This window comes from Strix uralensis, chromosome 3 (genome assembly GCF_047716275.1).
Source record: "Strix uralensis isolate ZFMK-TIS-50842 chromosome 3, bStrUra1, whole genome shotgun sequence".
In the NCBI taxonomy this organism is placed as follows: Eukaryota; Metazoa; Chordata; class Aves; order Strigiformes; family Strigidae; genus Strix; species Strix uralensis.
Window position 1 is genome coordinate 36,849,922 of NC_133974.1, and position 25,797 is coordinate 36,875,718.

At 38.0% G+C, this 25,797-nt stretch overlaps 1 protein-coding gene across 1 annotated transcript in view; it reads left to right on the forward strand.

The window, feature by feature from the left end:
- The window catches only part of MEI4 (meiotic double-stranded break formation protein 4), a 79,294-nt gene that overhangs the window by 27,587 nt on the left and 25,910 nt on the right, over positions 1-25,797 (forward strand). The window contains exon 5 of the mRNA XM_074864581.1: positions 3,633-3,764. Within this exon, the coding sequence (XP_074720682.1) occupies positions 3,633-3,764 (132 nt within the window). The remainder of the gene's footprint in view (positions 1-3,632; positions 3,765-25,797) is intronic.

The window sequence follows — 25,797 nt, forward strand, 5'->3', positions numbered from 1 at the left end:
TTTCATAGTTGCAGGGTGTAGTGAATCGTGCAACTCGTGAAGGAATTACAAGTTTTGGATAACCATTATTAAAGAAAAGTCTTAACACATTCTGATAAATGAATTCTAAACAAATAATTCATAAGTAGCTATTTTTGTTCTGGTTTCCTGGGGAAACAAGGCTCATAGGAGTGTGCTGTTTTGCTCGTCAGTCTTTTCCTCTACTAGTAACTTTTCAAACTGATAGCCAGTTTGAAGTCTCTTGGAAAGAAGTGGAAGGTCAAACATACCTTCCAATAGGCTTTAAAATCAGTGGCAGGGTGGAGGAGTGACCAAATTAGTATGCTTGAGGCAAGCAGGACATTGACATTATATTGACAATCCACACATCCTTCCCAACTACTTGCACAGCATTGCTCTCTCTTGCTCTGCATCCTGAGGAACATCGGAAGAGAGCAGAAACCAGCATGTGAGAGGAGGGTTAGGGACAGAAGATGCAGCTCCTGAACAGTGAACCAGGCTCCATTATTTTCTTGTTTCTGGTTGTATGTTTTTTACAATCTAATTTTCTGACTGCTTTTACCTGAGAGTCCCTGAAGAGCATAGGTTTTATTTCATCTATACCATTAAGCAAGCCCAAGGGATTAAAATGTTTCTGTTGCTTTTTTAATGTTTGATAGATTTGAGAGCTGAAGATAGTTTTGTCTTTAATGAAACAGCATACTATTTGAACTATTATCAGTTTGAATGCTTCCAGAGTTTAATTAGCAATACATGAGCATTGCTGTGAAACACAAAGTCTTACTTCTGTTCCCTAATTACAGATTAATTGCTTATATGCTATAAGTTTGTTCTGTATGCATTTAATATATATAGTCTGTGCGAGTTATTTTAACCTTCCTTATTTTCTTAAAATATACTAAGAGATCCACCAAAATACAATATTAAATCCATACTCTAATAAATCAGTTAGCAGGTGGGATTTTTCAGTGGCATCAGTACCCATACCTCAAGTACCGTAAAAATCCCTATTTACTTCCCTTAGTAGAGGCTCAGGCTTTAAATTTGAAGATCCCCTGTTTCCTAGTCCTACAGAATTCCAACTAGAAAAATGTTACTCTTGCCAAACCAGAAAAGATATTTGGAATTCTATGAAAGATCCTATTTTAGTTAAATCTCAGCTGCTAGCATTGATATCTACAAAAAAAAAAAAAAAAAAGAAAATCATTGTTTCACTATCAGTCTAAAAATCTTGTAAGCAAATAGAAGAGAGCTTAAAAGAGAACAATCATGATCATGTTTGTGTGTAAATATATACATTTAGTGTGTTCTTTGGGAGAGGTAGCTTTGAAAAACTACACTGGATTGTCTAGTTCACTTGCTTGCCAAAGGCAAATTAGTAAGTATACTCAATGTTACAGTCTGAAAATACAGAACTCTACAATATGTATCCATCCATAATTTATAAAAAGAAGTAAAAATGGGTGTGAACTTTAATGAAAAATGTGCTTTTTTTGGCTTTATTTAAACCTCTAGTAATGATTTGAAGCAGTTGTACCTGTTTGGAATGTGGGTGCTGTCAAGGCAGAACTATTCAGGTTATGCAAACTTTGTTTCTGTCATACAATTTTAATAGATGCTATGGAAGATCTTTCAAAACTGTAAATGTCTAGATTATTTTTAGGAGGAGGAGTCATTGTTTTTCTTGGAAGGGTGTACATTTCCAGTATATGGAAGTCTGATCTTAATTCATAGATCCTCAAAATACATGTAGGTGCATACATTACATTATCCTTTCATATAGTTTTAATTGTTCAGAAACCTATTTTAGCTCACCTTCATTCACATTTTGTCTTTATAGAATCTTTGGTGTATACATTTATGAATTATTTTAAAATCACAGATTTTCAAAGCTATATGCGTACAATTAATGAATTCTCTTTAATATGAGTTTGTTTCTCTGCAGATTTGATTCTGAACATGAGACTTGTCTGTCTTTTATAGTTTTCTTTTTATATTTGTTTTGGGATTATGTGCTAAAGTGAGATGATTAACAGCAAAGATTTATTAAGTTTGATTGTTATGACTGTGAATAGGAGATTGTCTCATGTTGGGCAGATGATAACCAAGCTGATCAAACTCCTCAGCTCTCAGAGGCTGGTAAATAGGCGTTGCATCAATTGACAGGGCAGTTTGGCCATCTGATCAGGCAGACAAGCAGTAACTGTGAATGGGAAGCTGCCTAATTAACTGTTTTTACAGCAAAAGTTTTCAGTCCACCTCACTGTCCGCTTACCTAGCCCAAAATTTTGTCAGTAACAATTTTATGGGAGACAGTGTTGAAAACCATGGTAAAGTCAAGGTAAATGATACTCACTGCTTTTCTCTAATCCACTCAGCTGGTCATCTCACTGTAGAAAGCTATCAGGCTGGTTAAGTGCGGTTTCCCCTTAATAAATCCATGCTGGATCTCCTTCTTGCCTTTCGTGTGTTTGGAAGTGATTTCCAGGAGGATTCATCTTATGCAAACTTGTAAATGGGGGGCAAGTATTTTTATTCTCATATATATATATATATATATGCATGTGTGTGTATGTGTGTATACATACGTGAGCTGGCTAGAGGAATAAACTAGATTGTTAATAGGATGTGGTGGTCTGCTTTTGAGTGTTTAAGACATGGTAGTTATTCTTAGACATATAAATTTGGGTCAGAGTATCCTTTTGTCAGTCAAAAATACTCATTTACAAAGGGATACTGAACATTGATATTTTAGGGGTATATGTTTATATAAAAATGTTATAGTCATTATATTTAATGTGTATTACTTTTTTCTTTGAAAGAACTCTAATACATTTATATATAGAAATTATAATTTCTTCTAGTAGTGTTTTATGAAATAATGTCATGTTTACTTTGTAGAGCAGTATGTTTCATTACATAATAGCTATACGTTTCCATGTCAAGGAACAAAGAAAACAGCTTTTATTGTTTTTAATAGAAAAGACTGTGGCCAAAAAAACCCCACTACTAATATAATTCTCATGTAAGTTCACATCACTCCTCCTGTGGTTCAGGAGAAATCCCTTGGTTACAGCTTGTTAAACAACAATATGAAAGTGAATTGTTTGAATTTGAAAATACAGTGTATCTTCTATCACTTAGCATTTAATCAACTTTATTCGTGATAACTCTATTGACAGAAAACTCCAGTAGAGCTCTTAGCTTGCTCATGTGATTGAATTTCAAAGAATTTGTTTGCTCATTTGTCTACCTGTGGCAAACAGAATTACTGTATGTGCAGGGTAGTCACCCATTTTCTATGACAGCAGATGGGCATGATGGCAGCTAATGCTGAAAAGCTGCCTCCTAGGGAATTCACAGTTTTGGAGGAGTTTGTTCATATGACAGTTTCCTATGGTGCTAATCTTTTGAGAAACAAAAGTTTCTAGGTAATGAGTATTATTACTCATTATTACTCATAGATCCCATATGTATTTAATTAGTAGAGTTTTAAACTCTCTAAAATGTTGATTTTGACCATTTTTCTTTAAAATGTTAATATGTAAATCCCATTTCTATTTAAGGCAACTGGGGTAAAAAAGCTGGAGACGTATTTTTTAAAATTTAAATTTACTGTTATCTCTCTTTAGTTTCAGGCACTGCATGCTGTATCACACACACTGGCTTTGCTAGGAAGGAACAACATCCTGAGAAATTCTTTAATATCTCTTCTACTATCAGAAGTACGTCAGTTTGCTGAGCAGCTATTGCAAGCTCACCAGGTACTGTCATATTTTCTTTTGGAGAAGGGCCAGAGAGTGTTGTTGGGTAGTGTTTTGTTTGTATCTATTTGTTTCATATGTAGTAAGTGGATCATTCTATAGAATATGCAGGTTTAAGAATCCACAAAATGCTAACACCTAACTTTAACAGCAGATTAAAAAAAAAGAGATATAAAGTAAAAGAAAATTTCCTTATGGACAAAAGTGAAATTATCAGACTTAATACCTAGACTGTATAGGTTTTAAGATCATGCTATATAGTTTGGAAAATACTTGAAATATTTAGTTAAAGAAATTATTGCAACATGTAAACTGTTGGCTGTGCAGGCAATACAATTTAGTTATCCAGGTGGACCTACAAAGAATTATGTCTATCTAGCTTATGTAAAACTGAAAAGAAAGTTGCAATACTTTATTTCAGAATTAGATTTCATGTTTCACATTATAATATTAATTTTCATGATGCAAAAGTTATCCAACACTTAAATTTGTGTTTAGTTTGTTGCAGTGAGGAGATGAAAAGCAGAATAAAATGCAAATAATCTTTTTGGTAAAATTTATTCTTAGGTTAAATTTTTGCAGTAAACCATAGAGTTTAAAAAAGAGGGAGACAGTAAATGGATGTTCCTTTAATATTTGGAGAAGAGATGTATGAAATAAATTGGATTTTCATAGATTTTTCATGTATTTGTGTGTGGTGGTATGTATTTAATGCAAACTGTTCAGTTTCATTTGGGATTATGACTTTGATTGTACAATATCCTAGAAGGGTCAATAAAAAGTAAGCGTGCAACATTTTGGTGGCAGATAAAGTTATTGATAGATATAGAAAACATTCATCATGGGTATATCTAGTGGTGGTGCAGTTACAACAATGTTTTAAGTGTTGCTCAAGCAGTCTTAATTTATTCTTTTTCTCTCTAGGATATTGGAGTAAGTTCTGACTGCTGGAGAGGGGACATGTAATTTCCAACCCAAATTTCTAGTACGTTTGAATTACATCTGAAAAGGCTTCAGAAAGGCCAGTTTTGAAAGAATTGGACAATGAGCTGTGTCTCATAAATCACCAGTAACATACCAGAGTTATTGATGGCAGCCAAAAGCAAACAGACTTTAAACAGATGTAAGGATAGGGAAGTGTGCAATTTGGAAAAAGTTTTGGTTTTTAAGTTTAAACAAGTTGCTTATTTTTAACATTATTAAGTCTCACCTGTTTAACAGAATTAGTCATCCCTCCTTTCAGCAGAGTTTTTGCCAGAACTCTTCAGTACTCCACACTGAAGAAAAGCTTACATTGAGCATTGCACTTCGCTGAGTTAGGTACTATGGTACTACTTAACTTTGCCATACTGTAATTGTTTTAAGCATTGGTATCCTATTTGGTACATAACATTTATTTCTAAAAAGTTCTAAAAGAAGTTTGACTCCTCTTTGGCTTCGCTTTATGTTGGAAAGAATCATATATTTGGTTTTAAGATCATAATAAGAGAGATTACAAAACTGTATAACTTGCAGTTGAGAAAATGGAAGTAAATTAGTATCCTGTGGTTTTAACTGTAAAGGATTCTCTTTAACTACACAAGTGATTTTGATTTTTCTAATGGCAAATTATTTTATTACTGTCAGTAAAATTTCTTTATGGGAAGGTAGTTGAAGATTTGATTCCTATATAATTATGCAGAAGTTGGTAACTTAATCCCCAAACAATTCTTATAACACAACTGGTATAATAAATTGCTTAAATGTCAGTCTCACTAGAGTGGTTTGATACCCCTAGTTGATGGTACAGCATGTTTGGGGTTTTTTTTTTATAGCTGGGAAAGCTTATCACTCTGCTTGATTTGTATTTTTCCCCCCCAGCCTACCCTGTCAAGAAACAGAAACCTTCAACTGTACTTTCTGGAGCAACTGAAGAAAGTTTTGTCTAGCACTGAAGGGAAGGTGCCTGTAGAGTGGGAGGCGATTTCCAGGGGGGCAGACATAAACTTGTAGTCATGTACTGAAAAGAAAAAAAAAAAGATCTTTTTGATCTTGTAAATTTATTCTGTTTCTTCATACTTAGTATATGTTGACTGAAATTTGGGATGGTAAAATACATTTGTCAAATGACCTTTTCAGCTTCAGGACCCACCAAATCCTTTTTCAGGTTAAGTCTTTGCTACCTGCAGCCCTCCATCTGTGTCATCTTAACTACCTTGTGTTTGTGCTTGCTGCAAATCTTAGCCATTATCAGTCCACAGTACTGATTTTCAGACTTTCTACTACCTAGAGCTTTGAAATGCCTCCCCCTTTACAGGTGAGGAAATGTATGTTTATTATTGTGCAATGGGAAACACAGAAAGATTTTCTGACAAAATGCTTAATAAGGTTCCCTCTCACCCTTTTTTTGTTAAACAGCCCTTTCTGTTAACTCAGAGAAATAATTTAATTTTCTCGTATTCAAGAATTTGGAGCCATGTTTACATACAGAGAGTTCCCTGCTGTGATTCTGCTTCCTCCACTAAGTCATCAGTCTGCCTTCTGCTAGTGAAATGTGGTAGACCTTCTCTCTTTTTTTTTTTTAAAAAAAAACCAATGCAGTAATTTATTTATATTTTCCTCATCCAGCATTATAAGCGTTTCTTGGAAGATTAATGCATCTTGATCAACCAATCTCAGATTTTGGTCTAGAATAGGACTTTCATATAATCTTGCTAAATCTTATGAGGCTTTCTTTTGAGTCCGTTTTAAGTGCATTTAAGTGGCCATCAAAAGAATAAGTGGGCTTCAGGCACTTAGGTAGAGACTCCAGTGACTAATTTTACAATGACAAAGTAGTCTCGGAATGTTCATCCCCGAACACATCGTTGGATTTTTCTGGGAAAAGTGGAAGGTTCAAGGTGGCTGAATTTGAAGCCGCAGGAGCTGTGCGTCTGTCTGTAGCTTGATACTTTGTAGGACTAAGATTTTGAAAAGCTCCAGTTCATGTGGGGAAAGTAACAGAAGTTCTGGTTTGCTTAGCTTGCTGTGTAGTCAGTTTTTAAAGTTTATGCATTCTTGCATTTAGCCCAAATAGAGGTGTCATGTTCATTTACAAAACTTTATACATTTTGTATGTGATAATTATATCTGGAAATACTCCTTAAGAACAACCTATTCTACTTAACGTAATAGGACACTAAACTCTAATATTTCTGATATCCTGATTTACAGACCTGCTTCTGAGTGTTTCAGACTTTGTGTATCACTGCTTTTGGTAGGCATGATTCTAGAAAGGATTAAAATATTTATTTCTTGTTTTATAATCAAAACTAACGATACAGTATCAGTTTTAAATATACCAAATGACAGCTTTAAAAAAATTCTTCATAAATACTTAAATTAGAATTTCCAAAAGGCTAATACTTCATATAGTCAAACTATATTAGACAACAGGTATCCTAATCATGTATTGTTACTTAAGCAAAACGGCTGTTAATTGCAAAGGCATTTCATGTCTTTCACTTAAGACAATCAAATTAGGGAGTCTGAACTTTAGTTATGATTAAAGATGTGCAAATACCTGTTTTCTTTTTGGTTTGTTTTGTCGTTTTTGGTTTTTTTTTTTTTTATTGTTGGCAGATAGGAGAAATAAAGAACTCATCTGAGGCATATATTCAGGGTTAGCTTACAATTACTTTTTAAAACATTTGGTGAAAAACAGAAATTGAAAACATAGCTTATTCATCCAAGCAAATTTCTGTGTTTTATTTCTGTATATTTTTAAAAAAAATTTGAATATATTTTCCAACACTGACTTGGATTGAAAACAAAATTCCGTTTAATTTTTCTAAATGAATCATCTAGATATGAATCATCTAGGATCATCTCCTCCAAATTTAGGAGCAATGCATCCTGACAAAGATAGGACAAGGCAGGTAAGAACAACGGGAGAGCTGCATGGATAAACAAGGAGCTCCTGGACAAGCTCAAACACAAAAAGGAAGCCTACAGAGGGTGAAAGCAAGGACAGGTAGCCTGGGAGGAATATAGAGAAACTGTCCAAGCAGCCAGGGATCAGGTTAGGAAGGCCAAAGTCCTGATAGAATTAAATCTGGCCAGGAATGTCAAGGGCAACAAGAAAAGCTTCTATAGTACATCAGTGAGAAAAGGAAGACTAGGGAAAATGTGAGCCTTCTCTGGAACGAAATGAGAGACCTGGTTACCCAGAACATGGAGAAGGCCGAGATACTCAGCAACTTGGTTGCCTCACCAGAAAGTGCTCTAGCCACACCACCCAAGTCGCAGAAGGCAAAGTCAGGTTCTGTGAGAATGAAAAACCGCCTACAGTAGGAGAAGCTCAGGTTCAAGACCATCTAAGGAAACTGAAGGTGCACAAGTCCATGGGACCTGATGAGATACATCCACAGGTCCTGATGGAACTGGCATATGAAGTGGCTAAATCACTATCCATCATATCTGAGAAGTTGTGGCACTCTGAAGTTCCCAATGACTGGATAAGCAGAAACATAACTCCCATTTAAAAAAGGGTAAAAAAGAAGACCTGGAGAACTACAGGCCAATCAGTCTCACATCTGTGCCTGGCAAGATCCTGGAGCAGATGCCCCTGGAAATTATGCTAGGGCACATGGAAAATAAGGAGGTCATTGGTGACAGCCACCATGTCTTCACTAAGGGCAAATCATGCCTGACAGATTTGGTGGCCTTCTACAGTGGGGTTACAGCATTGGTGGATAAGGGAAGAACAACTGACATCATCTGCCTGGACTTGTGCAAAGCATTTGACACTGTCCTGCACGACATCCTTGTCTCTAAATTGGAGAGACGTGGATCTGATGGATGGACCACTTGGTGGATAAGGAATTAGCTGGATGGTCACACTCAAAGAGTTGTGGTCAAGGGCTTGATGTCCAAGTGGGCAGCAGTGGCAAGTGCCATTTCTTGGGGACCGGTGGTGTTTAACATCTTTGGCAGAGACACAGACAGTGGGATTGAGTGCACCCTCATCAAGTTTGCTGATGACACCAAGCTGTGTGGTGCAGTGAACACGCTGGAGGGAAGGGATGTCATCCACAGGAACCTTGACAGGCTGGAGAGGTGGGTCTGTGCAAACCTGATGAAGTTCAACAAGGCCAAGTGCAAGGTCCTGCACGTGGGTCGGGGCAATGCCAAACACAAATACAGGCTGGGTGATGAGTGGATTGAGAGCAGCTCTGCAGGGAAGGACTTGGGGGTGTTAGTGGATGGAAAACTGAATATGAGCCAGCAGTGTCTTAATGGCACAGGAGCAGGCTCTCCCCAGGTGCTGTAAGAGAAGCCGGCAGCAGAGAAGACCACCCTGGCTAAACAGGGAGCTTTGGCTGCAAATCAGGGAGTAAAGGAGAGTTTACGGCCTTTGGAAGAAGGGCCTAGCCACTCACAGTGATTACAAAGATGCTGTGAGGCTATGCAGGGCGGAAATCTGGATGTCTAAAGCCTAGCTAGAAATTAATCTGGATTCAGCAATCCAGGATAACAAGAAATGTTTCTATAAGTATGCCAACAGCAAAAGAAAGACCAGGGAGAGCCTCCATCTCCTGCTAGACGCAGGAGGAAACACGGTAACGAGTGACGAGGAAAAGACTGAGGTGCTTAATGCCTTCTTTGCCTCAGTCTTTAATAACAAGACTAGTTGTACTGAGGGAATCCAGCCTCCTCAGCCAGAGGACAGAGACTAGGAGAACGACCTCCCCCGCAATCCAGGAGGAGATAGTGACCTACTGCATCACATAGACATACACAAGTCTATGGGACCGGATGGGATACACCCGAGGGTGCTGAAGGAGCTGGCTGGAGTGCTCGCCAAGCTGTTTTCCATCATTTACCAGCAGTCCTGGCTGACCAGGGAGGTCCCGACAGATTGGAAGTTGACCAGTGTGACACCCATATATAAGAAGGGTTGCAAAGATGATCTGGGAAAATTCCAGGACTGTCAGCTTGACTTCGGTGCCCGGGAAGCTGATGGAGCAGCTCATCCTGAGTACCATCACACAACACATGCGGGACAACCAGGTGATCAGGACCACTCAGCATGGGTTTATGAAAGGCAGGTCCTGCTTGACAAACCTGATCTCCTTCTATGACAGGGTGACCTGCTTATTGGATGAGGGAAAAGCTGTGGATGTTGTCTACCTTGACTTCAGTAAGGCCTTTGACACCGTTTCCCACAGCATTCTCCTGGTGAAACTGGCTGCTTGGATGGGCACACGCTTTGCTGGGTAAAAAACTGGCTGGATGGCCGGGCCCAAAGAGTTGTGGTGAACAGAGTTAAATCCAGTTGGCGGCCAGTCACGAGTGGTGTCCCCCAGGGCTCAGTTTTGGGGCCACTCCTGTTTAACATCTTTATTGATGATCTAGACGAGGGGATCAAGTGCACCCTCGGTAAGTTTACAGATGACACCAAGTTGGGTGGGAGTGTTGATCTGCTCAAGGGTAGGGAGGCTCTGCAGAGAGATCTGGACAGGCTGGAGCGATGGGCTAAGGCCAACTGGATGAGCTTCAATAAGGCCAAATGCCGGGTGCTGCACTTTGGCCACAACAACCCCCAGCAGTGCTACAGGCTTGGGGAGGAGTGGCTGGAGAGCTGCCAGTCAGAGAGGGACCTGGGGGTGTTGATTGACAGCCGGCTGAACATGAGCCAGCAGTGTGCCCAGGTGGCCAAGAAGGCCAATGGCATCCTGGCTTGTATCAGAAATAGCGTGGCCAGCAGGGACAGGGAAGTGATCTTACCCCCTGTACTCTGCACTGGTGAGGCCGCACCTCGATTACTGTGTTCAGTTTTGGGCCCCTCACTCCAAAAAGGACATTGAATTACTCAAGCGTGTCCAAAGAAGGGCAACGAAGCTGGTGAAGGGTCTGGAGCACGTGTTGTACGAGGAGCGTCTGAGTGAACTGGGGTTGTTTAGTCTGGAGAAGAGGAGGCTGAGGGGAGACCTCATCGCGCTCTACAGCTACCTGAAAGGAGGTTGCAGAAAGGTGAGGAGGAGTCTCATTAACCAAGTAACAAGAGATAGCACAAGAGGTAATGGCCTCAAGTGGCGCCAGGGAAGGTTTATACTGGGTATTAGGAAGCATTTCTTTACAGAACCGGGTTTTTAGGCATTGGAATGGGCTGCCCAGGGCAGTGGTGGAGTCCCCATCCCTGGAGGTGTTTAAGAGTTGCCTTGACATAGTGCTTAGGGATATGGTGTGGTTGACAATGGCCAGGGTTAGGTTAATGGTTCGACTGGATGATCTTCAAGGTCTTTTCCAACCTAGATGATTCTGTGATTCTGTGAATGTGTACTCGCAGCCCAGAAAGCCAACCATATGCTGGGCTGCATCAAGAGAAGTGTGACTAGCAGGTTGAGGGAGGTGATTCTCCCCCTCTACTCCGCTCTCATGAGATCCCACCTGGAGTAATGCATTGATCTCTGGGGCCCCCAATATAAGAAGAACATAGACCTGTTGGAGTGGGTCCAGAGGAGGCCACGAAGATGATCAGGGGGCTGGAGCACCTCCCTGTGAGTACAGGCTGAGAGAGTTGGGGTTGTTCAGCCTGGAGAAGAGGAGGCTCTGGGAAGGCCTTAGAGTGGCCTTCCAGTATTTAAAGCGGGCCTACAGGAAAGATGGGGAGGAACTCTTTATCGTACGAGGTGTAATGGTTTTAAACTGAAAGAGGGTAGATTTAGGTTAGATATAAGGAAGAAATACTTTACCATGAGGGTGGTGAAACACTGGAACAGGTTGCCCAGAGAAGCTGTGGATGCCCCTCCCTGGAAGTGTTCAAGGCCAGGTTGGACGGGGCTTTGAGCAACCTGGTCTAGTGGAAGGTGTCTCTGCCCATGGCAGGGGAGTTGGAACGAGATGATCTTTAAGGTTCTTTCCAACCCAAACCATTCTATGATTCTAGGATATCTCAATATTTTTGTTTTAACTTCCTCATTAAGACTTGAGCTAAGCTACAAATAGTTTGTAAAATGTTTGCATTCCAGAGTATGGTAGAAATGCTCAGGCTATGTAGGTTTGTGGATACATCCTTTGATAAATACTGAAAATTTTTTACTTTAAAATTCTCACTGATTTTAGTGAGTTTCTGTCTGTGTCCTCTTGAAACAAGCTTATCTGTCTATAACTCACAGTTTTAAAGAGCTATCTATGTATGCCCTAGCTTTACAAATTAAAAAAAAAAAAAGGTGGACTGCAGGAGAATGTACCTAATGAACTACACCAGAAAAATACAGATCACACTGCATATTTTTATATTCCCTAATTGGCTAAGTTAATTAATCTTAGAATGTGACAAATTAATGTGAAATAGATGAATAATAGAATTTTGTTCAGTATTTTGGGCCAATATTCCCTCATGTTAATATAGAAAATAAAAGTAAGGAGCAGTGTAGTTATCCTTTTCACCCAGTTAAGAGTAATTTTATGGTAGTAAACTCTCAAGCAAGTTAGTAGGTTGCTTTAATTCTTTTAAGTACTTCATCATGTGCTTAAAATGAAGCTTATACTTCAGCATTTCACTGACACCGGGACACTGACTTCTAGGCAAAAGCATATTAACATAAACTCAGTTGGATCCCATAGTTGTTACTGATGTTGGATATGTACTTTTAATTTTTATCCATAATAGGAATGTTTCATGCTTCATAAATATGATTTATAAGAATACAGTATCTGAAACTTATCTTACCATGGAATAGAAATCTTATGATCCCCAATTGGGTTTCTACTGCAGAGCAGACACAATTTTAAGATACTAAGATTTCAGAATGATAGTGTGGAAGATGGATTATTTTTCAAATGTTGAACTCCTCACCATGATAGCAGATCTTCCTTTATGATAACTGTTTCAAAGATGGAGGACCAGAAATGGAAAGCGCATGTTGGTTCAGTGCCTATTTCTAACCCACCAGGTGCTAATTCCAAGAACTCTGAAAAAAACAGAAAATAGATTTGAAAACAGACAAAGAGAGACATACTGTGAGGTTTTGGAAAGCGCTGTTATTCAGTAGTTGCTGATACATAGCTGGTCTAGCATTGCATTTTTATATCACATTACTTTCTGTACACTGTTTTTTCATTTTTAAAACTTCTAAAATATTTCTATCACAAAAACTGTACATTGAATAGTTTTGGTTTATTTAAATCAAAACACCAAGTTATATAAAATTCTTAATGTTATATGTAAGCATTAAGTCCAAATCCAAATGTGGGTGCTAGCTTTTCTCTTGAAATGAATGGCACAGTTAGACTTTGACACAGGATACAGGGTGGGATTCGTCCTATTTACTTTAGACGTATGTAGTAGACACTGCTGTCTACTTTTCATAGAAGTCAAGCAAGCAGCAAAGGTTAACTAAAAAATTAGCCAACGTGAAGATAGATAGTTGTGCAAGGCTTTGTTGAATATTACATAAATTCTTGAGGATCAGGCTCATTATGACAGAATAGCTTTGACTCAAATGAGCCAAAGGAGTTAGACATGTGGTGGGGTTTGTCTCACTTAACTTCAGATTTCTATGATGTTTTCATCTGATTTGCTTACTTCAGTTTTCTTTTATAACCAAGGGAGGGAAAGAGGCATTTCTTGTCCAACCTATTTTGGATGTACATAATATGATAATTGGCCCTCGAGTTGTCTGCTTCTCTCTTCTGGCTATGAGGAAGGAAACTTAAATTGATCAGCTGAAATGTAGATATTTGTAGACATCTAAAGTTAAGGGAGGAAAGTCCCGTCATATCTCTCTGAAGATCTCTTTTGGATGATCTAGGCTAGAGCTGTTATGCCAGGAACGGCCTGATCCTACAGAACAGTTGTAATAGGTAGTCATGCAAAGCATACTTCTGTCTGAACACTGACAAACTTATGTAAGTAATCTTACTAGATGTTTATAACAAGTTATATTTCAGTTAGGATAACTAATAAGTTAACTTAGTTCCTAGGTGTTAAAATTCTTTGTGTACACATTGTTGGGAGAGATTGATGATGACCTAGGGTGCAGGATACATGTATTAGAGCTTCTTGTAACATTCATTCAGCTATGGTGTGTCTGATGCTTATGCCTCTAAATAGGAAGCTCTGTTAAACTAACAGTCTGTGCAGGCAGTGTATTTAGGAAGAACAAGGAGGAGCATGGATGCAGAATGATTTTGAGCATTTTCCAAGATTTTTGTTGCCATTCAGCACTGCATAGCAAACAGTCGTGTCACTGAAATGTCGAACTACACGGCAGCAGCTCTCTGTGAAAGCAAATAAAGGGCTGAAATATTCCTGTGGCTGGAGAGCCCTTTTTTTCCTAGCAGGCCTGCAAATTAGAGACATTGCGAATGTCAAGATGGACTAGCTCAGTTGGTAATCAATCTACTGGGGAAAATTGAGTTTGCCTGGAGCTGTGTTCAGCTAGATAACAGAAAGGTTTGAAGGGCTAAGAACTGAGCTATTAATGTCAGGGCTTGTCTTCATAGACCTTTCTCCATGCAGCCATTCTGTATCCAGCGGCTGCTCTAGGCAGGTATGGTGCCCACCACATGCTTTATGCCAAATGCAAATGTGTCTGATGTGATGTAGAGAATTCTTCAAATAAGCTCCTCTTTCCAAGAACTCTACTTCATTTATGCAGTATATCTAATCTCTTCAGCCATAAATTTATAGATGTTGTATTAGAACTTTTTTATGGGTTAGGAAAAAAGCAATACTATTTTTCCCAAATATGTTAGAAAATGGCTAAAATCATTAATTAGAATAAAATAGCTGAGAATATTATGCAACTAGAAAAGCTAAATGCATTTTGCAGTCCACTGTGTTCAAGGTACTAAAATGGCTATCTAGCATATTTGGCTTTTCCTAGTTTCTATTGTTGACTTTTACTAACACATCAGATTACTAATACTTCACTAAGGTAAAAGAAAGATTGATGCCATGTAGACCTCTTGAAATAATTAAACTTGCATCTCAGCATCTGTTTATCCTTTTTAAGATGTCATTTCTTTCTTTATTATGCTGGTAGGCGCAAATTGTAACATTTTTTAAAATTGTGAATGGTTAAATACGCTGCAAAATAGTGCTCTGGGTAAATGTAGGATTATTTTTTATTTCATGTGACTGCTGATGCTACTCAGAACAAAGGAAATAATGGCTGGGTAGAATAATCAGTGCTTCTGCATTTTGTCTCAGAGATGTATACCTAGTTTGGAGATACGGACTTGTGAAAACATAAATCTCTCCCTTGAAAGACAGGAGTGAAAGAATCAGTTTAGACTCGGTATATGTCAGAAGAGTGCCATACACCTTTGAGGTGTATACCTGCTTTTGCTGCATATGTCATCCCCTATTACAGATTAGATTTTAAGATGCATATTTATCAGACAGAACTGGAAAATGACAAATGGTTCATGCGGTTTCTCTCTTCTCTCTCATACTATCATAAAATGATAGCACTAAGGAGAAAGGAGTTTAGAAGTATTCTTACAGAGCTAAAAGGTAGCAGGACTTTGACTGCACTTAGGTGCTTGGCAAAATTGAAGATGACATGTAATCAGAATACCTTAGGTGTGTTTGGGAATAGAAGCAGCAAATATCGATTACATGAGGAGAACTCTGTTATTGTCAACTAAAGAGTTATTACTCTTAGTATTGTTGAATCATCTCATTCATGAAAACATATACTGGAAAAGGAAAAATGATTAATTACAGAAATCAGAATATATCATACCTCAACAAGTAAACAAGTAATATTCTTGGAAGTCGTCTTGTTTCAAATCATGCACAAAATCCAGGCTTAAAAAAAAAAAAAACAACCAAACCAAAAAATAACATGATTATAAATTAAAATGACCTATTAGAGTTCTTGATACAGTAAAAAAAAGTGCAGTGAAAGCTTATCTGGGTTGATGCTGCTTTTACTTCCTTATTCTCAGTGCTAATTCTGTCCTTTTCCTATTGCTTTCTTTACAGCCCAGTTAATCCTTTTGCATGCTTGAAATGAGAATGTGAATAAGGAAGAAGCATCTGATTTTTGTGGCATATGTGGTATACCTGCTAGTCTGGAAGACCATTTGATTATTACTTAATCTGTGTCTCCAAATAGGTAGTTTTAATGCTCCTGTTAACCTCCTTTCTTCATGGTGTATTCTTGCTTACTGCCAGTGATTTTCAAAACAGAATGATGTTACAGAAAATTAATCACCTCTTCCTTAATGCTTTTGCATATTGGAGTTGTCTATGTGAATTAGCATATATACCATATGTACTCTTAAAAATTCAAATAACATTTTGTTACAGATTTACCTTCTGATTTTCTTTTTTTGTTTTGGAGAATCGTTTAAAGTCTTCATTACAATGTACTGTTAACACAGTTTTACTAAATGCCTTTCAGGATACAGTATAAATGCACAGTTCCTGTGTCAATGGCTTTGCAGTTTATTTGCTGCTTTAGTATTTCATAATGTCATAAAATGGAAAAGGAAAGAGATGTAGCACTAGAATTTCTAACTAGAAATTACTGATATAATGGATTTTTACTTGGAAGGGTAGTGACAGTTTATAATTAAAACTGTCTTTAAATAAGAGCCTGGTTAAATATAGTAAAATGTAAATGGAAACTATAGAATGATAGTGGACACTAGTGAAGTCATCGCTTCATCTTTCTTTCAAACCATTGTTTTCATTTTACAGGACACATCAATATCTTTGGATTTTTTAGCTTCACGCACACTTGTCTCTAAACATGTGGGACAGTCCTGTACATAATGAGTTAGAACATCAGTTTGCCCCATTGGGACCTCATTCATTGGTTTGGATTTTTTTTTTGCTAAAAATGCCTTTGAAGCTGTGTTTATCTACCTGTAGAGCTTATGCATAACCGTCACTACTTTAAATCATAATACTAGGAAGATTAACTGATGTTTGTTCAGTGCTTTCTAAAATGTTAAAGTGCTTTTAAAAACTCATTATGTAGCTCACTGTGAGACATTATAACCATTAAGCATGTGCACAGTGGCATATCTACAGCAGTATGCTGTGGTATGCCATCAAGCATAGAAAAACTGCCTCTGTTCTTTGACATTTTTCTTTGATAAGCAACATTTTTGTTTTACGTTTTGTTTGTGCTTGGATTGAAATCCAGATTTTCAAGGGACCATACGGTTTAGCTTAAATTGTTAGTTCAGAAGGATGGCTGTACTGCATTTAGAATTAGGTTTAGGGTTAGAAAGGGATTTAGATTTAGCATGGCAAAATAAGATCCTCGCCACAGAGGTAAATGCTTGAAAGACTGTGCTTAGGAATGTTTGTCACAACCAACCAGACTGCACTTGTTCTGCTAGCTTGCTGTTAATCAGGTTAGAGTTAGAACAAACTGCCGGGTTAAGTCCTCATTTGAAACTATCGTAGGCTACATTTGTGGTGGTGGTGTGGATTTATTTGAGTGCATATGCTTATGAGCTGCATTGAATGCCACCACTTCCAGAAGGAACTACTGTCCTGAGTTGCTCCAAAACAAGCAGAGTTTGTCTTGCTAGGATTTAACCGATGTACAAGTCATTAATAGAGTATGTTTATGTCTGGGATGAAAGAGATTGGCTACCTGGAATTTGTTTTGTAGCTAAGGCTGGAATTATGGTTTGCATAGCTGAGGTATGTGGAAGGTTAAATCTGGTTCTGTAGCTTATTTTAAACTTAGTCTAGATTTTGGGTGACAGCATCTGCCTGGCTGGTTAAGGCTTGATCTGGCAGGGCAGCAAACTACTGTTAATGCTGTGCCCAGGTGGGGAAGTAAATTTCAGGACTGGTGTCAGCAGCAGCTCCTGTTCATTGTTAGATTGACAGGATTTCTGGTATAGATTTAATTTAGGGAGATAGGATGTGGTGAGCTAAAGCTGAACATATTTACAGAAGGTATCGCAGAGCTAGATTGAGGGCTTAGGAGTCTGGGGTTTCAGTTTTAGGTAGGCACTGATGATGTAGCCTTCTCAATCCACAAGTAATTCAGTGGAGGTAATGTATTGGTGAGCTTAGGTAAGTGTAAGAATGACAAGCGAGCTTATTAATACCTTTGGGACTCATAGGGGCTTTGGAGATACAGGAGTAGGATGCTGGGCTGGGTTTGTGGTGAGGGAGAAAGGGAGCAGCAGCAGAGTATGTTTAGATGTGAGTGTTAGTGGCATGAGTTGCTGGATTGGTGTTAAGGTAGAGAACAAGGCTTGGATGTCCAGGATTTGTGCAGCAGAGAATGGTTTGCTAAACTTGGAGGTGTTCCAGAAAGAGAAGCTGAAGTATGTTTGGGCAGTATGTGATTTATATGGCTTGATTAGATTTAAGATTAAGACATTGTTTGTCTTAGACTTGGATGGAATACAAGTGACCTTTGCTGGCCTGAACCACAATTGTAAACACACACATGTGCACATACAGAGTCACAGAATAATTTCTGGCATCACAATCTGTATTACATATCATCTAGAATGATTTCTTTCCTGCTGAAGTATACATTTGAAATGCATGTAGCACTAACATTACAGAATTAAAACTAGTTTTAGGAAATAGTGTTCTTGAATCCACTCCAGTTTAACTTCCTGTTATATAAGAATGGATTATTTTAATTTGATTCCAATAACAATTCATATCAGGAGAAATAAATTGAGTCAAATGCATAGAGCAAGAAAATGAGAAAAATAGAAGAAAAAATGTGTGTATTTCTCCTTTTTTGTAAATGGTGGCATCCCAGGTTGCATGATTACAGTGCAGCCTTTAAAGATTTAGCTTGCATGTTTTGAATTTCCTGGCATCTGTCAATCCCTGAATTGAGTTGGCAAAGCACAGTTAAACCTCTAGGTGTATTGTCTTGAAACAGGATAATTTTGGCTCTATTTCATCCTTATAATTAATTCTTTCATTAAAAGTTACTCCTAGTCTCTCTGAGTTTTCAGACTATTAAACTTCTAGCTGAAGTTGCTGTTTTAAAGTTTAAGTTCCTCTGTTTCGTGTAGCCTTATCATTTAATCAAAGCTCTTTTACTAAGCCTAGCTACTACATTTAATGCAGAATACTATAAGGAATTGTGGATAATAAATATGAGAGAGAATGGTAATAGACAGAGATAAAAATCTGAGTAGCAGTTCTGCCTATAGGAATAAATTATAAACTGAGCTTAGTTTAGGTTAAGTTATTCGGTTATTCATTTTGACTTATTCCTACGCAGTTTGATTATGTGAACTATAATTAAATCCTGTTGCTTAACTTAAACAGTGAACTTATTGAATGATCATAGAATTACAGAATGGATAAGGTTGAAATAGACCTCTGGAGATGATCTAGTACAACCCCCCAGCTCAAAACAGGCTCTGCTAGGGCAGGTTGCTCAGGGCTGTGTCTAACCAAGTTCTGAATTTTTTCAAGGATGGAGACTACACAGCCTCTCTGGACAGCCTGTTCCAGTGTTGATCACCTTTATCATAGAAAAAGTTATTCCCTGTATTTCAGTTTTTGCCCGTTGACTTTTGTCCTGTCACTGGAGACCACTGAGAAGAGTGGCTCTGTCTTCCTTATCCCCCACCCCACTAGTATTTATACACATTGATGAGATCCCCCCAGAGCCTTCTTTTCTCCAAGTGGAACAGTTCTAGCTCTCTCAGCCTGTCCTTGTATGTTCTTGTCCCTTCATCATTTTTGTGACTTTTCACTGGTCCCACTCCAGTATATCCAGGTCTCCTTTGTGCTGAGGAGCCCAGAACTGGACACAGCGCTCCAGGTATGTCTCACCAGTGCTGAGCAGATGAGAGGGATCACCTCCCTCAACTTGCAACACTCCCCCTCATGCAGCCCAGGATGCGTTTGGCCACCTTTGCCACAAGGACTCAGCATTGGTTCATGTTCAACTTGTTGTCTTCCAGGGCCTCCAAGTTCTTCTCTGCCAAGCTGCTCTACAGCTGTCAGTCACCAATCTGTACTGTGCGTGGGGCTATTCCTCCCCAGGGATAAGATTTTGCACTTCCCTTTGTGGCAACTCGAGATTCCTTTTGGCCAGGTCAAGGTCCCTCTGAATGGCAGCACGACCCTCTGTGTCCATCACAGCTCCTGCTTTTGCATCATCTTCAAACTCAGCAAGTTTGGAGATGATACAAAAGTCCTATTGTCCACATTGCTCATCAGGATGTTAAACAGTACTGGTGCTAGTGTCAGCCCCTGGAGTACACCACTAGTGAGTGGCCTCCAGCTGGATTTTATGCCTCTGATCACAAGCCGCTGAGAATGGCAGTTCAGGCAGATTTCAGTTTACCTCACTGTCCACTTACCAAGGCTGTAAATCTATGCTGACTACTCTCAATCACCATTTTGTCCATCATATGCCTGGAAGTGGTTTCAAGGATTATTTGCTCTATCACCTGCCCAGGAATCAAGGTGAGACTGACTGGCCTATTTCCCTATATGCTCCTTCTTGAAGACAGAAGTGACATTTGCTTTCTTCTAGTCCTCAGATACCTTCCCTGATTACTGTGACTGTCCAAAGATGATTAATTGGCCCAGCTGTGACATTGGCCAGCTCCCTCAGCAGTCACAGGTGCATGCTGCCAGGTCCCATGGACTTACGTATATCCAGTTTCTTTAAAAGTTCTCTAGCCTGATTATTCTCCATTGCAGGTAAGTGTTCCTTGCTCCAGACTTGCCCACTGGTCTCAGGGATGTGGGATTCCTCAAGACTGGTTTTACCAGTAAAGATCAAGGCAAAGACAGCACTGTGCCCTTTGTCACCACTTCCCTTGCCACATTTTTCCTTGTCTTCATTTTGCTGCTGATGTACCTGTAGAAATCTTTCATGATGCACTTCAACTTCTTTGCCAGATTCAATTTGAGATGAGCTTTGTCTTTCCTAGCCATCTCCCTGCACATTCAGACAGTCTTTGTATTCCTCCCAGTTTGCCTGACTCTGTTGTATGCTGCTTCTTTATTTTTGTGAGGAGATCCTTGTTCATCCATGCAGCCCTCTGCCACCATTGTTTTCCCTGTACATCAGGTAAAACCATTCTTGAGCTTGAGGGAGGTGATCCTTGAAAATCAACTAGCTCTCCCAGATCCCTCTTCTCTTGAGTGTCATAGCATGTTGGATTTTCCCAAACAGATTCCTGAAGAGGTCAAAGTCTGCTCTCCTGATGCCCAGCGTGATGATCCAGCTATTTGTTTTTGATAAAATGTCAAGCAATAAGTGAGATTGTAGTTGGAAATTAGTTGAGTTTCTAAGAGAACTGTTAAGTCATACAGAGGCATGTCACTTTTCTACCTATCAAGAAGTAATCCTCTTCAGGAAAGTTTATAGGAGCTTCAGTAACACTCTCAGAGTTACGAACTAGTGAAGATAATGTGGGAACATAAGGTGAGTATTGAGACATGCTCTGAAACTCCTTCTTTTTCTTGAACACCTTCCAGAAAACCTTTTCATATACCTAAGAAGGTGAAACAGAGGCTGGGAACCGCTCTGGAGGATAGTACATTACCCACTAAGTTAACCTCTAGTCTTTCAGGGCTAAAAGATATTTCAGAGCGACCTTGAAGAACTAGAACAAAGTATATTCAGGTACCTTCCATGTCTTTGCTGTTGTTTTGGAGTTTTTAAAATTACTTTAATGAAGGAAACAGAGAAGCTAATGTGTTGCTTTCCCAGAAACTATTTGTTATAATTTAGAATTTGTCTGATTTTGAAAAGGATCTTGACTAACTTGAGCAAGCAAGAAAGCAAAATAATTTATCTAGAAACCTTAGTGCTTCGGTCTTTTAGGAGCTGTTTTGTTTTTCATCAGGATGTGTAGATTAATTTGGAAACCTAGAGCTTAAATTGTAAGCTTGACAAACCTTTGTGTCCACTCATGTCAGACAGCATACCTTCTTTCTGGGGAGATATAGTACTGCTGTTTTAGCACTGCACAGGGAATGGGGAAACCACCAAGAATTACTGGGAACTCATATTACATGTAGGAGTTCTTGTCACGAGCAAGTGTGTCATGAACGTGGTGGTTCCTTCACCATGATTAGCCGCGATTCTGTGTCCATCCATATATCTTGAATTCTCATTGCCTAGTCATTTCTGTCTGGTACCATTGTATTACTGCTAGATCATTGATGTTATCACACCTTCCTTCCAGTCACTTAGACCGCATCACAGTTATCTTCCTTTTACATCTGTCAGCCCTGGTTACATTTCAATCGTTGTCTCTCTTCCATAGACTCTTATGTAACCAGGAGGAGGTAGCACCAGAACTCTAGGGTAAAGAGGGCAAGCTTTTAAGCTTGAAAGCTCTTTCTTATTAAAAATAAGAAATAATTCTAGATATTCACTAAGTTTTTCCTCAGAAGTAAATGGCATATGATTCCATGTGATATTTCCAAAATGGGTAGCAGAATTATAGTGAGTTGTGCTTCTGTCAGATAAATGCGATACGGTTGAAAGATGTTATTGTACCATCTGCTGCAAACAGAATAAATTTTCAGGTATAACGTGAAAAAAATACTTTTCTCTCTCAGTAACAAGACAAAAGAAACAACTCTCACACAACAAAATTCACCCACTCTGTAGATCAGGTAAATGAGTGTTTTCTATCATAAGGGCTTGTTTTCATTTTGTAAATTTTGGCAAATGTTAACCATTCAGGCTGAAACTTTCTTCTATAGATGTCTGCCTCAGGCCATTTTTTTAATGTGCTTTTTACTTTAGTGAGTGCGTGGGTACAGGTTTATAGAGGAATGCAGAAGTGTCCATAGCTTTCACAGAAGCCAGTAGGAGCTTTGCTTTGAATTCATACAGTTCTGTGTAACGGCAGGCATTGTAACATCATGTCCTTGTCGTCCAAGATTGGCATTAGTGGCTACTTTGGGTATTTAAAAGAATCTTTTGTAAAAGGACAAAAGCACTACCTCTCTAAAAGCAGTTGTGAAGTTAAAGTATTATTTGTGGTATGCGTGGAATGACAAATGATTGTCATTTTTAAAAAAAATATTCTGTATTCAGAGCAGAGACTGAATGCTACACATTTTATGCCCATGAGTATAACAAGGACAGAAAAATTACTGAATAATATTTCTTCTAATTGAACATCATCCATCCTCTATAGTAACAGAAGCAAGTATGCTTTCAAAAAAGAAAAAAAAACCCACAACCAAACGGTAAATGATCACATAATTAAAACTAGGCATAAGAGAGTCAAATTAGGCTTGCAGTGCCATTGTATTGATTTAAAATTTCCATTTGTAATAAAAAGCAGGTAGCTAGTAGTACCGTAAGAAACTATATAAAATAAATGGGATCATTAATTTGCAATATTAAAGAACACAGTCTGAATCACAGATCTTAATTTCCTCAATGTTTCATGATTCTGCTAATGGATTCTTTGACCAACCTTTGGAATATGTCTTGCTAGTTCATTCTACGTGGTGGTTGCTCAAGAATCATTCCACACTACTTAGCTTAGAGGAGGTTACATTTTGATTAGTGTCCGAGTTTAATGTATCAGCAGTTTATACTTATATTTTCTGTCTGTAACGTAGAAACCGATTTGTTTGTGGTTTCAGAGTCTTTTAAGATATAATTTTCCATGGTCACAGATTCTTTAATTAATTATCATGTGAAAGACAGCTCCTTCTAAACTATGCCTGTCTGTTTTTCTGAGTGTAGGTACCACTGTAGAAAAAGTGGAGAAAGTTAACTGTCAGGGAAAGTGTAAAGCTTCTGAGACTTTCCATACGCACAATTTAAGATTAATGAAAAGGAAGAGGGTTTCTACTCTTTTAATGGTTTCAGAAGAGGCACATGGAGATTAAACTGATTATAGATTTCTCTTTTTTATGTAATACTGTTGTGTTATTTGCTATAAGCCATTACTAGTCACTTTTAAAGTGTAACTTTTGAAATGGTGGAGGACTTACTAACATTTTGCTCAAAATTCATTTATTTTCCATAGATAGTGTTGCTAAATAGGCCAGACTGCAAAAGGTGCTTTATCATGGGAAGTGTGGAATGTTGCTCAACATTCATTACAATTGTGCTAGTACGTAACTAGGCAAGTTGTGATCAAAATGTCAATAATATATTCTGTTTAATAAAAAAAAAAAAAAGATTATTGGTAATTTGTGTTTTGGTTTTAAAGTTTTTGATCTATTTAAAAATACAGTAAATCATAGAATAGGGCATTTTCATGTTTGATAGGGAATTTGCATGAGATTCAGTGTGTGCATGTTTAATGTATTTTAAGATATTGTTGACAAAATTTGAGTTTCCATAAAATAACCTAGAAAAGATAGGACTGAGGGGGGAAGAGCAGTTGTAATAGTCTTCCAGAACATGAAAAGTTGCTACACAAAGAGTAGTCCTTTTGGCTTCTGGAGTGAACAAGGAGAAACGTACTTGACGATTAAGGTTAGGTATCAAACTTCTGTTACTGAAGGTCTTCAAGTACGTTCATGATGAGCATCTTTTGGGGGTGACCTAAAGTATACTTGAACCTCTCTCAGGGTGAGAGTTGGGGCAAGAACACTCGAGGACCCTTTCAGCCATAAATCTGAACTCTGCACTCCTATTTATATATTATTTTAACACTGATAATTATGGTGAAAATTTGAGTCAGTTGCAAGGGAGCGGGAGATGGAAGGAGGGAAGACTCCACTGCAGATTTTCTCTGCTCCTAAGTTTTGGAAGAAATTGAAGTCCTATAATTAAAAGTGTGGATGCTAGTTTTGGGAAGATTGGTATAATGAAGATGTAATAATTAATGCTAGTAGGCCAGGAAAGAGTTTTTACAGAAAATTTACAGAATTTGACTCATTTTAGAAAATTACTAACGTGTCCCACAATCAGGATTTCAGAGTTCAGGAGGTGAAACCTCTTCTTCAGGCGGTAATAAAAATTCAGGATGTAGATTAGATGTGTCCTGCCAGGGATTTTAAACAGGTGATTTTTGCACAGAAATGACTGGTTTGCATCAGAGGAAGCCTATTGGGGTTTTCATATTTGGAGTCCTGTGAATTCTGTATTTCTCAGGCAGATTAATTTTGATGTCTCTGCTTATATTAAGTGTTCACTGTAACACTCGTGTATAATATGTTTTATCTATAAAGATGGAGAAAACGGTAATTTTAAGAGAGAACTTGGAAACTGGGAGAAAAATGCAGCTGAGGACTGGACTGCACCATTGATCAAGACCTTGAAGAGTTGTGCTCAGTTACAGTGGTGCTATACGTACATATAAAGATCTGAATAATGAGTAGCTTACAGCTGTGTTCACTTGAATAGCATTTCAAATAATATGTACTGTTCTGGGTTGTTTTATGCTAATGACAAAATTAATAATATTCAAGAGCCTTTTTGCTCATTTTTAAATATTTCTACTTATCATAAGAGCTGTTCTTCAAAATGTATTTTAGCATTCATCTGTTTCAGAACATACATCTTAACTTCCTTGCAAACAATTTTAAGTGCATTTGAAAGTTAAATTGTACTATTGATTCATAGATTCTGAGGTCAGAGGGAGTTCAAACTCCTTTCTATTCAGGCAATAATTTTTTCCGGAACCTCTGAAATCTGTTATTGATTCTATTAATTTTTAAAAATTATTATTCTCCTCCTTCTTTAATAATGATTTTATGGTTTTTGGCTTCCTTTATCTGAATTTTATTGCCTAGAATTAAGTAATAGTTTAAGAAAAAAAAAAAAAAGCCCTGATCAAGACTGACAGAATATGCTGAAGTAGTAGTACAGCTGCATAAAGCTGTATAGTGCTGTATGTAGAGTTATATAGTAAGCTAGGTAAAATATGAATGAAGTGTAAGCAATTGTCCAAGCAATTAGTTTTATGTTGAATCAACTTGAATCAGTAGCATTAACTAAATATTGATTTGTTTTGTTATTTATTATGTTATTTGTTGAAATATTTATTTGAGGAAGAAATTCAGCTGGTAGAAACAAAATTTTTATGAGAACTAATTTGAAAGAAGCATTACAAATGCTTCGAATACTCCAGAATTTTAGTATCAGTTAAGATAGTTGGG